Source organism: Lissotriton vulgaris, chromosome 6, assembly GCF_964263255.1.
Source record: "Lissotriton vulgaris chromosome 6, aLisVul1.2, whole genome shotgun sequence".
Lineage (NCBI taxonomy): Eukaryota > Metazoa > Chordata > Amphibia > Caudata > Salamandridae > Lissotriton > Lissotriton vulgaris.
In genome coordinates this window covers 82,935,674-82,951,900 of record NC_141694.1, presented here as the reverse complement: position 1 = coordinate 82,951,900, position 16,227 = coordinate 82,935,674, and the positions used below count along the sequence as shown (strand labels likewise).

Below are 16,227 nucleotides of genomic sequence, written 5' to 3'. Positions count from 1 at the left end.
ATTGCTTTCCTCACCTCGGCCTCTGTTATCTCGGTTTCTAGGGACTTACTCTGTGTTGTTGAGAGTGCTGGAAGTCTGATTGCTTCCAACCATCTATCCCTTGCCTGCTGGTCATTTGTAAGTTCTTCTCTATAGATCTCCTCAAAGAACTCAAAAAAGGCTTTACCAATGTCTAAGTTAGAGGATCTTGTCATGGCCTCCCCCTCTACTCTGATTTCTCTAATATATTTGAGGGCTTGGTCAGATTTTATCTTCCAAGCCAAGACTTTCTCTGCAGCTTCTCCAAATTCGAATTGGGAGATCTTACTCGCTTCCCATCTTTTGTTTACTCTCTCTTGTAAAATATTTTCCAGTTGTGATTTAAGTTCGGCCTTTTTTGTCTGCTTCTCTGATATTGCTAAGGACGGGCCAATTTTTAACTCTAGTTGCTTTATGTCCTGCTCCAGGCTGGCTATCTTTTCTCTATATAATTTCCGCCTATAGGAGGCTCTGTTAGTAATCTGACCTCTTAAAAAGGCCTTAAATGCCTCCCAGACTACAGCCAAGGCTGAAGAATCCAGATTTATATAAAAAACACTGAGGACTCTGCTACCAGAAATTTAACCTCTTCTTCCTCGAGCAAGAGTGTTCAGTCAAACGACCAAGATGGTTGTTTGATCATGCTTCCAGATCTCATAATGAATGTTAAGGCGGAATGATCTGACTGATGTGATGGGAGGTAATCTATCATTGTCGAAGTGTCCTTCAAACAGTAGCTAAAAAAGGCATAGTCGATTCTAGATTTATGTTTGAAGCGGTTATTCCCAAATGACACCCCCATCTTATTACCGACTCTTTCTCTCCACAAATCTGCCAACCCAAGTTGTGTCATGATTGTAATAAGGGTTTGCCTAGATTTAAATGAGCTGCAGGCTTTTGAGTTTGTTGATTTATCTAGTCTGGGGTTGAGCACGATATTAAAATCCCCCATCCAGATCACCGGATCCTGGACTGATATCAACTGATTCCTAACGGCATCCAGGTGTGATGGATCATCTGAGTTGGGACCGTATAGTCCACCAAGATGCGGATCTGACCATCCAGCGAAACTCTCAGTAACGGCCATCTCCCTGTGCGGTCCTCTTTATAGTCTAGAATTTGCGCTTTTGCAGAATTTAAAAAAAATTAATATTACCCCCTGATGTTAGTGTTATGGTCTGCCGAACAGAATTTATCGATCCATCTCTGTGTTTTTAATATAGTGGTGGCCTCTGCTCTTAAGAGATGTGTTTCCTGGAGAACTATGATCTGCGCTTGAGTCTTTCAAGTATTGTAGAATACGATCTCGTCTACCTCTCACTCGCAGACCATTGACATTCCAGGACATGTACTGAACTGATGTCATATTATAGTACCTATCTCTAGATCCATCGCTCTTCTATGCCCCCTTTGACAGATTCTTGATATTGGCATGATAAAAATCACAATTCGGAAAAAAAGGACAAGCTGAAAGTCTAAAAGGGGCAGACTCTTGAGGACGTTTTACTATAATAACCTTTCTTCCCCTCCTCCCCTCCTCCCCCCCGGGAAACCCACCCCTACTTACTCTGGCCTGGTGTCTAGCCAGATTTATGCCCTCCTACAGCCTTACCCCTAGGCCCCCCGCGGCTGCTGTATTTGAGGCAAGGAGCTGCTTTTGCTATGTTATGTTATGTTATTGTAGAGTTTTGTTAAGCGCTCAGCTACTCGGACCGAGTGTCCCGGCGCTGTCAGACCTAACAACAACACAACCATCGCGGCTGAGGGGAGATTAATTGCAGAACAACCACGTCTTCAACTCCTTCCTAAAAGACAAAAAATAGGAACCCTTTATCGTGTCCCAGATAATTATTTTATTTTTATACATTAGGCAGTTTCTAGATTTTTTAAAGTTATTTTTTCTTTTTTTTTCTTTTTCTTCCCCTTTTTCCCCATTCGAAAACTGGTGTAGGTTATGTAACCCCCCCTTTTTTTTATTTTTTTTTTTACAAGTATTATTTTTAGTATGTTAGATTCGTTTATAAATTTTTTTTAGTTGTAGTATATTTTTTCCACTCTGATTGGCGTAGGAAGCTGGGAAAACTTACATAAAGGCGCCTCTATACTAATCTGGCCAAGCCTGTGTTATTTTGCGCTCTGGGCCTGGGCATGATCTCAAATGGATTCTAATAAATCATTAGCATCCTGTATAGTACGGATATTGTGCATCTTATTATTGTACATAATTTGTAGGAATGCTGGGAACCTCATTTGTACTGTTGCGCCTAATGACCTAAATTTGTCCATGCGCTGCCCCAACTCCCACTGTCTGTCAAGAGTGGTTTTGGAAAGGTCTGACCGTATCTCAAAGGAGAAGTCTGGACCCTGCATCGTTCTAGATTTCAGGGCAAGATTTAGGATCTTTTCTTTGAGTGCGTATGTCAAAAAGTTAATTAGCACCTTTCTAGGTTTGTTTTTTTGCGGGTTCAGGCGGAAAGGATCTCTATGCACTCGCTGAATATCCTTGTCTAGATCTTCGATTGTTTCATCAAGGTTGAGGGATTCTTTTAGTAGCTTGGTTATAAAGCTTTTAAGGTTAGCACCTTCCTTTCCCTCCGGAATCTTCAAAAGTCTAATGTTATTACGTCTGGAGTAATTTTCCAACACTTCGATCCGTTCTTGCCTATTCTCTCCGTCTCTTTGGAGGGTGTGTATTTTAGATCTGGCAGTCTCTAAGTTTGAGGTCAAAAGACCCACTGAGCTTTCCAATATTTCAGTTCTTTCGCATAGGCCATCCACCTTTTGATCTAATACTTCACATGATGCTCTTATTTCATTCTGATTAATTTTGGAGACCGCAAAGTCGTGTCTTATCTCCTCCCTCATTGCGGCTATGGAACTGACCAGGGCCTCGAGTGTGTCGCCTACTCCCAGGTCTTCTTTTCCTCTAACTACTCCATTCTGCTTCGTCTCCTTTCCTGATGTTGTCGCAGATCGTCTCACCTCGTCTACCAACTCGTCTAGTAAAATAGGTGCCTCACTAACATTAGTAGTCTCTGAGTCTGTTAAAGGGCCAAACGAGATGGCATCTAAAGGAGCCTCGGGTGCTGCCACATCAGGAGACGGAATAGAAGAGGAAGCCAAATCAGGATCGGCAGTAGATATACCCTGCTTTTCCTGCTGCAGACCCTCTCCCCTAGTTGCTGCCATACCTTGAGTGATCTCTAACACTTGGGGTAGAACTTTGAAGAAAGAGCGCAGTGATGGAGTTATACCTCCGGGTACTTTCGTATTTTTATTTTTAGACTTTTTTTTCCTAGAATTTTTATTTCCCTCCTTTTCAGTTGCTCCCTTGGTTTCGACTAGCCTTGTTTTGACTCCTGACCTGTCGTTGAAGCCAACCCGAAGGTGCAATCTGGGACCTGTGGTTCCTCTCGTGCAACCTAGACCCCTTGCCTTGATTCCTGGTCTTACTCCTTGTAATCCTTACTTGCAAATCTTTGCTTTTACCACTACTTGCACCAAACCCATCCCTGGTCAAATCAAACACCTTACTCTGTGGTGAAAAGAGTTCTCCCCGATACTCTGACTCAGCCGAGTCAGCCACCTCACCGATTGTATCCAGCTCTGACGCCTTACCAGCAAGGGGAGATTCCTGCAGGGCGGTGTCCTTCGGCGTTGTTCCCCTTCCCTTTCTGCGACCAGAGATCACGCCGCGGATCCCCCGAGCATCGACAGCACGGCCGCGCCTAATCTCTACGGCTGCCCGCCTCCAACACGGGAGAATGGCGGAGGCAGGGGAAGGCGGCCTCGCGGGCAAACACCTCCACTGAATCCCGACGGTTCGTGCAAGTAAACAAAAAAAAACCCTCGAAGCAGGTAAGCTCCGTTATACTAGATTTCCGTGGGTCATGTCCTTCGGTGTAGCTCCGTGGTCTACGGTGCAGCGGTGTAGAGTCTCAGGAGGCTGCTCGGAGCATGCGGACCGCTCTAGCCTACGGCCGCCATGTTTCTCCCCCAAGATCACATTTTTTTTTTAAAGATCACATTTTTAAAAATTACATTTTATTGCATTATTTTCATTCACTTACAACATGGATGTAGAAAATACAGTAAAGAAAAACAAACTGTGCAGTTTATTACAGTACATATCTCAGATAATAGCATAATTATCCATACAGCAAATAATGCTGCCCACAGACTCCCCTCAATTTAATGCGTTATCAACCCCATACAGCTTTACTGGACAATCTGCCTTACTACATCAATTGTGCCAGATTAGGGTATTCTAATAGACCAGCTGTCACCGGTACCCAGGAATCCATGGATCTAGATGCAACTGATAGTTCTTCCGCATATCGAATTGGCCTCTGCAATAGCGGACGTCTTTTAGCCAATGATCCACCTTAGGAACTATTTTCCTTCCCTAGTGTTTCTCTTCAAGTCTCTTGGCTAGCAACGTGGTGATTGCCACCAATTTACGGTTGCATGGCTGTAGCGATGTGATCAGACCCAGTAAACATAACTGCGGAGTGCACTCCACCGTCTCATTACCATTTTTAACAAAATATGTCACCTGGGTCCAGAATTTATAAACAAGACTGTAACTCTAGGCCAGGTGTATAAAGTCCACGTCTGCCCCTCCGCATCCCCCTAACCGGGAGCTGTGTCTGAGCTAAAAACTGTGCAGTTGGAGAGGAGTTTTATATATTTGTTGTAGATACTTGAAGTGGATTATCCAAAGGTTACAGTTAGCTGTGAGGCACCCTGTAAGTGCACAGCATGTCCCCGTGTTCTCCTGTGTTACTGTCGTATCCAGTGTTGCATTCCATCTGTCTAGCACCATTGTTTTGATTCTGAGTTTTCCCTGAGGGATGTGTTGTACAATTGGGTTGTTCGGCCTTTGCGTGAGCTACATGTTAATAGCACCTTTCAGCATATCTGGTTCTTCCGGAAACATGGGGTATAGTGACCATAGAGCCACTCTGATTCTGGTGTATATGAACATTAGAGGTGAGTGTCTAACGTCAAGAACTGTCCATCAGTGCATAGGTCTCCTAATGTGGTTACCTCTGCAGTCTTCAATATTTCCATTGCCCTGGATTCGTGTGTGACAGATATTTGGGTGATCAGCCAGGGGAATAGCCGGTGCATAGATAGAGGGTCTACAGGCTCTAGCACTCAACTCATGCCAGGCCTTTGAGGTACTATGAATAGTTTTGATCTTTGATAGTGTGATCTCAGACCGTGTATGTAGTAAACTGGCTGTGAGGGTAATGGGGTGTGTATCATCAGTCTCCATTGCTAGGTGCGGCAAGTAGTGCTTTGGGAAGTACTCGTAATGTGGTAATGTGGAAATTGTGCTTGTGCACAAAGGTAATATAACTGCATATCCGGGGCGCCAAACCTCCCCTCTCATATGGTTGCGTCCGTGCATCCCAACTGCAGCTGGACTGCTTGCCAGCCCATGCCAGTGTTATCATGCATGTTTTGAGGGTCTTAAAATCGCACTGGTCAATACCATAGGTTTATTCACAAACATATAAAAAACTGGGGCAAGACGGACATTGTCATTAACGCTATATGGTCAGCCAGTGACAGCGGTAGCCGTATCCACCTAGCAACTTGGTCTGTCAGTTACACAAGTGCACATCAGTATTTAATGCGGACTACTACCTCCGGGTCCCTGTGTATCCATATGCCCACATATTTGATGGGTTCAGTATCTCACGCAAGGGGGAATTCCATGTCATGTAGAGCAGTACTTTGCGTAAGGGGGAATATGCTGGACTTATCCCAGTTTATGCTGAGGCCTGAATATCTTTCAAATCGCACATACTCCTTCATAAATGGCACTAGATATGTCTCTGGGCCGTGTACATATAGCAGAATTTCATCCGCATACAAAGAGATGGCCAGTGGGCGTTGCCTGAAACTCAGTTCAGTTGACGCATGTCTCTGCCGAATTACACCCACCATTGGCTCCAAAGCGGGAGAGAATAGCATTGGTGATAATGGACAGCCTGGCCGATAATGGACAGCCTTGCCTATTGCCCCTACAAATTCGGACTGAATCCGAGATGAACTTATTGATGCGTATCTCTGCTACTGGGTCAGTATACAATAATCGTATCCACCTCAGAAATGCCTGCGATGCAATACTGTGAACATATATGCCCACTGGATAGAGTCAAAATCTTTGTGGATGTCTAGCAACACTGCCACAGCCTTCATCTCTGGGTCTAGTTGATGCCATACTGCAAACAGTGATCGCAGGTTATGCGATGTTGACCGCTCCTCACCCATGCACACAAGGCACTCCACAATACCGGACCAGCGTACCACATCAGCCGACTCCGCTTCTTCAGCCCCACCCGCCAGCTTCGCTCCGCCGACCTTGCCATCGCGACAGTCCCCCGCATCCGAAGAACGACCTCCGGTGGCAGATCATTCTCCCACTTCGCCGCCAAGATCTGGAACACCTGCCCCATCCACCTACGGCAATCTGGGAGCATTATGCATAGCTTCATATTGCTAAACTTTGAAACCTTGAGTATACATTTTTATACTGTAACCACGATCAGTAGTGCGTTAATGATTTTGTTGGATGGAATTTTTTTTACATTTTTCCCCAGATAACACTCTCTCATACTCCTTTTTTCGCCCTGCTGTTTTTGCCATTTTTCCCTGTGTTTTCTTTCATCTAGTTATGTATCTCTCAAGTGTTTATACTGTACTCATAATCATTGCTCCATGGTTTTTGTCTTGTTTGCGTGTTGCTATTCTGTGTTTTTACAATGTCTCTTGCTGTTTCCTGATTCAAATAAAATTTAGAAAAAAAAAAAAAAAAGAAACAATCAAATAATTTTTACAGGAATTGCCAATCCCAACGTTAGGAAATAATTTTAAAGAGCAACTGTTAGCCGAATTTACGAAGGAAGAACTAGTTGTGGTTATCAGTTCCCTGCCTAACTGTAAAGCTACTGGGGAGGATGGTATTCCCGCAGAATTTTTTCAAGCATTTTCCACAACACTTTGCCCTGAATTTTTAAGACTTGCAAATTTTCTACTACGAGGGGACCCGCCAGCATCTTTTCGTACTGCAGTGGTGGTCAGTATTTTTAAAAAAAGATAGAGATCGTGAAAATATGAATTCTTATAGGCCCATACTCTACCCCACTCTACTCCTCTCCAATCTAACCCATTCCACCCTACTCCAATCTGTCCCTCCCTAAACTACCCTACCCCATCCTATCCCGCTGTGTACTACACCCAACTACAATCTACCCCACTCTAAACTATCCCACTCCAATTTACCTCACGCAAATCCAATATACCCTACTCTAATACACTGAATCAACTCCACTACACTTCAGTGTACCCCCCACTCCACCCTGGTCTATCTCACTCCACTCTCAACTCCTCTCCAGTCTAGCCAACTCTGCTCAATCCCAATCTACCCCACTCCAATCTACCTACTCCACCCCATCCCAATCTACCCCACCCCGTCCCAATCTACCCCACCCCGTCCCAATCTACCCCACCCCGTCCCAATCTACCCCACCCCGTCCCAATCTACCCCACCCTGTCCCAATCTACCCCACCCCGTCCCAATCTACCCCACCCCATCCCAATCTACCCCACTCCGTCTCAATCTACCCCACCATCACACTATTCAGCTTCGCTCCAATCTACCCTGATTCACCCCACCCCACTCCACTCCTATCTACTCCTCTACACTCTAATCTACCCCACTCCAATATACCCCAATCCACTGCACTCCACCCTGCCCCAATCTACCCCACCCTACTCCAATCTACCCCACTCCAGTCACTCCACCCTCCCCTATGCTATCCAGATCTATCCCACTCAGTCTACCCCACTCACTCAATCTACCCCACTCCGCCGTACCCCACTCCACCCCAGTCTACCCCACTCCAAACTACCCATCTTCCATATTCTACCCTACTGTAATCCACCCAATTTAGTCCACTCCTGTCTACCCCATTCAACTTCATTCTACTCCACTCCAGTCTGCCCCACTCCACTCTACCCCAATCCTCTGCACTCCACACTTTCCCAATCTACCCCACTCCAATCTACCTCCATATACCCCGATCAACCATACTTCTGTCTACCCCACTCCAATCTACCCCACTCCAATCTACCATACCCCAACCCAATTCAATTTACCCTACTTTAATGTACCACGCTAATCTCCCGAACTCCCACCCCAATCTACCACACTCCAATTTACTCCAATCTACCTATATCCACCACACTCCATTCTGCTTACACTCCACGCCAATGTCCCTCATTCCACTTAAACCCAATCTACCCTATTAACTTTTTGCCTTGCTGAACAGCAGCCACACTGGTGTATATAATGGCTAAAACACATTGCCAATGCCAATAGCTCTCGCAGAGGCGAGACCTATTGGCTTTGCCAATGCTTGTTCTGTATTCAACTTCTGATATATAGCGAAAGGGTATATGGCTGACCAGCCCTGAAGATCAATTTTCTGATATGCTGCACTGCCTGAAGTTAGTGCAACATGTTATACATGTATTGTTACTGGAAGGCTGGGTTTGGACAGTCCACCCCGACACATGCGCAATACAGCCACTGGAGCCCTCTACTGCTGCCAATGTGACATTATAGCTTTTACATAAAAACAAACCAATCCATGAGATTTGTTTCCATGTAAGTTAACTGGTCAATCAATTAGTGGCAAAGCGAGATGGTTGCTTGTTGCCCTGGCACCGTTTTATGGATGAGCCACCACTGCCTGTACATCTGGTTTGCCCCATTTCCTTCGACCGTGCATATGCTGGCTGTGTACCCCCACATTGAATGTAGGCATCCTCACGGCCTAGAACACAGATTTTCCACAACCAGTGAACTGGCTTCATTTGTTCACCTGCAAATGTGTGCTGTGGAAGAAAATGGTGAAAGGGAAAGGGGGGCCTGTGTCTCATCTTGTATTGATACATTTTTTTGGGGTTTTGCATTTTCGTGCATTATTTCAGTCTTGTTTTGCGAATTGAATTCAGTGTTATGCCTTGCTTCTTTCGTCGTTTACAATGTCTGTATTCTTTGCAGAGATGGTCACCTCTCGGTGATCGCGCAGCGGTGGACGAGAGCTTACGGATAACAGTTGGAAATGACTTTTTTAACCGTAGTTCACCGGATCGGACGAGGCTATCGGGCTATCTGGATGATGTGAGCTGCACCAGCAGGTAGGGGGAGACCCATGGCTGCTGACTGATGTGCTGCAGCAATGTACAATGCTTGCATAAGTGACACTGTAGTAAGTGTAAATATCTTCAGAGCTCTTTTTTTAACCTGCTGTTGCGCAGAACTGTAATCCATTAAATATAATACTGTAGAAGGTGGCAGGATACTGCTTTAGGTTTGCTATTCAGACAGTAAGGCACGTTTTCGACATGAAATTGTAAAAAAATTATTAGAAGTATGATTGTATAACTGTGAATTTTGCCCGGTTTATTATAGGGATCAGGTAATAAAACTGCTGCAGGAAAATGTTGTCCTTGAGGTTCCGTTACAGCACACATTTGTTTTTAGGTCGCAGCACTGATTCGTTTGTTAAAGACATCTTGGGGACATTCATGAAGTTGACATAGAAATGCATTACCCCCGTTGCTTACCATTGGGTTTGTAACTAATTTTTTCTGGCTTTCTAATTGATGGCTTTATTTGCTTTAGGCTGTCCGTCCCATTGCCCAAACCTTGTTTACAGTATTCTGCCACAAACTCGCTTTCTGTAAACAGGCCTTTAAATCTTGTTCTTATCTTGTCACATTTATTGTGCATTCAAATGCAGGGGTCAAATGTCATGCTGTGTCTTCCAGGGAGCTTGGTTTTAGTAGTTTGAGCCTAGCGCAGCGAGCATGCGCTGCTCTAGGAGAAGACAGTTGGAAATCGGTCTGCACTTTTCCTCACACTCGTGCATGGTTGCCATCCTCCTTGTGGGAGTGAGCAGCGGCGCGCAGGGACCATCTGTGTAAGAGGTAGGCCTTCGGGGGGCTTGTAATATGGGTAAAAGTAACCCTTGAGATTAGAATAACAATGTTAAATATCAACTCATTGGATATACTGGGTTTAAGAATGATTACAAAGGAAGGAAGGGTGCTATACTTATTTAATGTGTATAATAGACCAGGCCCTTCATCAAAAGAGTCACCGATATTAGAAAAGTTGGACTCATTCTTAAATTGTTTGGATGAGACACCAAGTATAATACTAGGTGGCAATCTGAATTGTAATTATAAGCCAATTATAGGGCTTGGAGACATTTTTAAAGATGAGTACAGTGCCAATAATATCCCTATGCTATATAATAATAATCCGGTCCCTTGTACTGTATTGGCAGTTCAAATTATGAGGCTGACCGTTAATCATGGACTGAAAGCATGTAATGGAAGATTACCATCAGATTTGCTAAAGGCCTCCACTTTCTTCAGGAATAATTGCCTAAGCAAAATTGATTTTGTCATGGTCTCCCTTGACATTTGGTCTTATGTATTCGACCTAGAGGTTATGTTTAGGATTGAGAGCGATCATCGCTCGCTCCAGCTGTTAGTTTCTAGCAGCTTATTGTCCAGTATAACTATGAATAATGAAGTAGTCAGTACAGCTGATGAAATCAATGGTGTCATATTAGCTAGAAACATTAGCCGTTCACTAAAATGGGCCCATATATTGGAGCATGGTGAAGGGCTAGGAGAAAGTTATAGTTTACTAGCTGATACATTTGCTAGCCACCTAACCATACCACTTGAAGGGAGTGCTTTTGTAGACCTACACAATGTTTTCTTTAATTCACTAATACCATTGGTAACTAACATGCCGAAAAAAGTTACCCCAAACGTAAAAAATATTTCAAATAGGAAACCCTGCTATGATAAGGATTGCCGTAATTGCAAGGCTAGACTACTACAAGCAATAAAAAATAAGAACTCCACAGATCAAGGAGGCTAGAAGAAAATATAAGAAAATACAAGAGAAGGCGAGGACAAATTGGGATGAGGAAAGTTGGTTAGATCTGCTCATGGCAGTTAAGAATAAGGATCAAGTAGGGTTCTGGAGATTGGTGGCGAAGGGGAACCATACGGGAGGAGTGGTTAGGGACATTTTTCTCGATGAAATGACTTGGGTCGACCACTTTGCCCAGTTATATAGGGCACCAGAAAATATTGGTGCTCTGGACAAGGACATATTATTGTTTAACCCCAGTGTAGCAAAACGGGAGTTCGAATTGGAGGAAACTGTGTTAGCTATTAATGCAGTTAAAAGTGGAAAGGCACCCGGACTAGATAAAGTCCTGGGTGATTTATATAAGCATGAAATTAATGTTTGGGCACCCTACATTAATTGCTTATGTAATGCCATAGACTTCCCGGATAGCTGGAGAGGGGCGGAAATCTTATTAATTTTTAAAAAGGGCAATAGGAATGAACCAGGAAACTATCGCTCTATTAGTTTAATGGACATTTTACAAAAAATGTACGCAAGGCATATTTGAACTCGCATGAATATATGGATGGAGGAAAATTCTGTCCTTACGAAGTTTCAAGCAGGTTTCAGACCCAGAATAAGTACTGTAGATCAGGTTTTTAGATTCTGTTGCCTATGCTGGAAATATGTTCGCATAAGAAAAGGACATCTGTATGTCGCATTTGTAGATCTTAGGGCTGCTTTTGATCTCATTCCACGTGAATTGTTATGGGAATCATTACATTCTCAAGGGCTTCCTGATAGTCTTCTGCAACAGATTTTAAGGTTGCATGGAAACAACTTTGCCAAAGTAAGATGGGGTACAAATGGTGAACTAACAAACGCTATTCCAATCAAGAGGCGAGTCCGCCAAGGATGTGTGCTGGCTCCCACATTATTTTCAATGTTTGTTAATGATATCCCATCATACCTGGAGGGCTGTAATGATGATGCACCGAAATTGAATGAAGAAAGGGTTCCAGCCCTCTTATTTGCAAACAACACTATATTGATATCTCACACACCTAGCGGTCTGCAATCTCTTTTAAACTTATTCCAAGCATATTGCAACGAGAAGGGCCTTGAAATTAATGTTAACAAGACTAAATATATGGCCATTAATCCTCATAAATCTTTTAGGGGGAATCTGTTTGTAAATGACCAAAAACTAGAATCTGTACAGAACTTTACATACTTGGGCGTTTCACTGGATTCGAAACTATCTGGGAAAACCCAAGTAGAAAAAAAAGTAGAATGATACTAACACAGAACACACTGCCAATCGTGAAAAAACATGAGGGGAGTCTTAGCAAGGCTGTTTCCCCGGCACTTGAGGTCTTTAAGTTTAAGGCCCAGTCCACTGCATTATATGGGGCGGAAATATGGGGGCCAATGTTTAGGAATGCTTTTGCGAATAGTGAAAACAAATTTTATAGGGCACTCCTGAGACTGCCGAAAAGTACACCTTTAATACATGTAATACTTGCTTTAAATATGAAATGCACGGACTATTACGCCATTTTGAGACCATTATTGTTGTGGGTGAGACTGGTGTACACCAGAGCTAGTTGATTATAAAAATAGCCTCCAAGAAATAATGAGATTAGATTGTTATACCACAAATGTTTGGCTAAAACACATGCGTACATGGCTAAAAAGAATTTGTTTGGCACCATTTTTGGAAGAGCCTTTAACATTGACTCAAAATTCGAAAAAATTATTGTAAACTGCATTTTGGGTATATATTGATCACAGCTTGCCAAATGATCAAATAGGTGGAACCTTGATAAGCAATGTTCTCGTATTTAAAGATAGTCCTTATTTTGAACAGTTTTTAGATGAGGTTCAACCACCCTTGTCTAAAACATTATATATGAAATTCAGGTATGGAACCTTGAAAACAAATAAGACTATAGCCAGGTGGACAAGCTCATATAAAGAAAAGACTAGTGATCTATGTACTATGTGTCGAAGTAATGCAAGAGAAGATGAGTCTCACATTCTCTTTTTTTATCTAACTTATGAGGCAGCTAGGAAAAGATGGATTAAACCTCTTTGTCGAAATCTAGGAGTACGTTCATATAAAGAAGTGGAAAGGATCCTCAAGGCCGACACTAGGCAGGTGATAGTTTTTGGGGTTAGTAGATTTCTACTAGCAATAAGTTTTGTACGTAACAAAGTAGGTCTGAAGCTATAAAGATAACTGTACTATAATTTTAATGTAATTGGTTATAAAATGCTGCTGCTATGTTGGTTAGACCAAATTTTGTACACATAGTTTTAGATTTTTAAAGTATTACTATCAATGGGAAATGATAAGATGAATTTAAATATGATTCCTATGTGCTTTTTACAACTTGATGCCTTTTTAGTCTATTTAAATTAAGTTTTTAATGTTACAATTTCCTAACCGTGTATCCTTGTTATCTCTAAGACTATTAATTCCTCTATACAGATTTTGCTATGTAGTTTATTTTTTATGTATCTTTTAAATAACACTAGATGTTAAAAGCGCTCTTCTCTACTATATAGATAGAACTAAATCTTTTCGAAAAACAAAACAATTGTTTGTGTCTTTCTCTCCACTTCATAAAGGCAACCCCATCTCTAAGGGTGGAATTGCAAGGTGGATTGTAAAATGTATACAAATATGCTATCAAAAAGCAAAACGTACATAAACAGTTCCTCCTAGGGCGCACTCCACACGCAAACTAGGAGCCTCTATAGCTTTCTTAGGGAACATCCCCCTAGAGGACATATGCAGGGCAGCAACATGGTCTACAACACACACCCTCACTAAACACTACTGTGTTGATGTGCAAGCCAAGTAGCAAGCTGCAGTAGGCCAATCTGTCTTTAAAACTCTTTCAAACTACTGCAACAGATACGGGTGACCACCACTACGGGAGACACTGCTGCACAATCTATCCTAAGTGTAGTATCTGCAGCTCATATGCCTCGAACGGAAAATGCTACTTACCAGTATGCATCTGTTCTTGGCATGTAGAGCTGCAGATTACTACACGCCCTCCTGCCTCCCCGGGACCTGTATCTGTTCCAGTTTTTATCTTACTTAGATGCACACGCATGGACATCTTTTTCTTTACTTCTACTAACTCCATCATTTCCCATCATGGCGAAAAATAATCTAAGGATGGAGCCGATGCCCATGCGCACTATCATCCAAGGGAGGAGTCACCTATCTAGTGACTACAAAAGACTTCTTCCAAGTGGACGACAACATGCAATCATCCGAGCCCAACACCAGGTGGCGATCTAATGCTAAGTGCAGTAATCTGCAGCTCTACATGCCAAGAACAGATGCATACTGGTAAGTAGCATTTTTCTTATGTAGAGACAACGTTAAAAAAGCTAAATACGTTTTGTTATATACTTCCTCAAATGTCCCGCTTAAAATGCCTCCCAACTGGTAATTTTGATGTGAATGAACGTGCGTTAGCTTTCTATATTCGGTTCTGGTTAGTCTTTATTTTAAAACGTGGTTGGTCAGTTTAGTTCCGAACACATTAAAATAGTACTGGGTGTAGAATGATCAGGCACTCGTATTTAAGAGTTTTTAAAGTGTTTAAAATGTACGCTTTTTTATGCCAAAGTATTAATGGGCACGTGAAAAGTCGACTGCAGTTTCCTGTTTATACTTTTAACTCTCGGCTTTGGGGAGACACTTTGACAGCAATGAGCTTTACTCTGATGCAAGTCACTGATGTCCCCCAGGGGAAAAGCATGTTGCAGACTTGTCTTTCCCCAGGGGAATTCATGCACAAAACTGGACATTGGTGGGGATAGGTTTGGGGTGAAGGGGAAAACATATTAAGATCTGGAGAAGCGTGATCTTTACTATTCCAGTTGCGCTGAGCCGCTGTGTAAAGTAAATTATTTAAGTCAGCACAATATATCACTGAAGTTCGGATATATTATTTGTTTTCTTTCTAATGCAAATGGAAGGGGACAGGATGTGGTCGTCTGCTAAACTGCCGACTTTGGTGTTGGAAACCCGGGTTCGATCCTCGAGTTCGTGCTATAGAAGTGTGCCAAAAAAAATGCATTCTCACAAATATTACTTTTCATGCCTTTTTCCAACGTAGACTGTGGTCGCCAATTAGATTGTTCAGAATCAAAAGAACGTAAAATACATTAATATTAATTGGAAACAGAACCCTGTTGTGGGTTTTAATGGGAATCCTTGGAAGAAAATGCCCTGGGTATACAAACCGTGGGTGAAATGGATGCAAACTGTGAGAGCTATTGTGCTTTCGTGTGGGTATGCAAATACTGGCATGGTCATCATCTCTTCGACACAACTGGGAGTCTGCAGGGCTGCACTGTGGAAATTGAAATAAGACGACGAGTCTTAAAATAGCCGGCTGCTTCGAGTTGTCCTGCTTCTGCAGCAAGTTCTTGTGTGCTGTGCCTCTCGCCAGCTGCCGTGCACTCCATTTTGCGAGATTATAGTGTTTCATCCCTGCAGTTTGGCGCGTCCCATTTTCTCCCAGCGGGAAGCTGTGGCTCGAAGTGGTTTACTCAAGGTCGACAAGTGAGTCAGAGTTTCAGGTAGTGCAGGCCTAGGTTTTCTCTTTTTCTAGCCCACGCACGCTGCATATATAAAACAGTATTGTAGAGCAGAACAGCTATTTACAGCTTCTGATTGGTCGAGAACCTTAGGGTTACTGTCTTTGTAAAACACCACTACGTCACTAGTTTCTCAAAGAATATCATGAGTAATTTCATGGATCTCTCTTGGAAGAGACAATCTGGGGAAAAACAATGCACTGGATGTAGCCAGAAGTGATTTCCGGTGGCTTAGATTTATCGAAGCATCCCACATATAAGCCTTGTGTTTTCCCGAGTGTGATGCTTGAAGTGCAGTGGTATGCCCCGATAGTGTCCTTAAGCCATATCCCTGACGAGGCCTAGAACCTAACCCTTTTCGTTTGCTTGTGTTTCCCTTCAGAGGAGGTACTTGCCTGGACGGTCGTGGAGATTTTTCCTTTTGGAGCAGAATATAGGCTGATTTGCACATGCCTGGTGTGTGTCTATAGTCAGTGCTTGAAATGGAAAAATAGAAGTGCTGGTACCCCATACCAGAGCCCCTGCTTGTTTCTGAGAAGTGCGATACTCTCCGATTAAACGTATTACGACACTCTTGAAAGGTGCAGGTATGCTCTCAAAATAAACAAGCATTTACAATGCAG

At 43.0% G+C, this 16,227-nt stretch overlaps 1 protein-coding gene across 3 annotated transcripts in view; it reads left to right on the top strand.

Moving 5' to 3' along the window:
* Nucleotides 1-16,227, top strand: part of LOC147706831 (zinc finger protein 318-like) — a 456,333-nt gene that overhangs the window by 42,722 nt on the left and 397,384 nt on the right. For all 3 annotated transcript variants that reach the window (XM_086925966.1, XM_086925968.1, XM_086925967.1), the window contains exon 2: nucleotides 9,101-9,237. In XM_086925966.1, coding sequence (XP_086782092.1) covers nucleotides 9,101-9,237 — 137 coding nt within the window. The remainder of the gene's footprint in view (nucleotides 1-9,100; nucleotides 9,238-16,227) is intronic.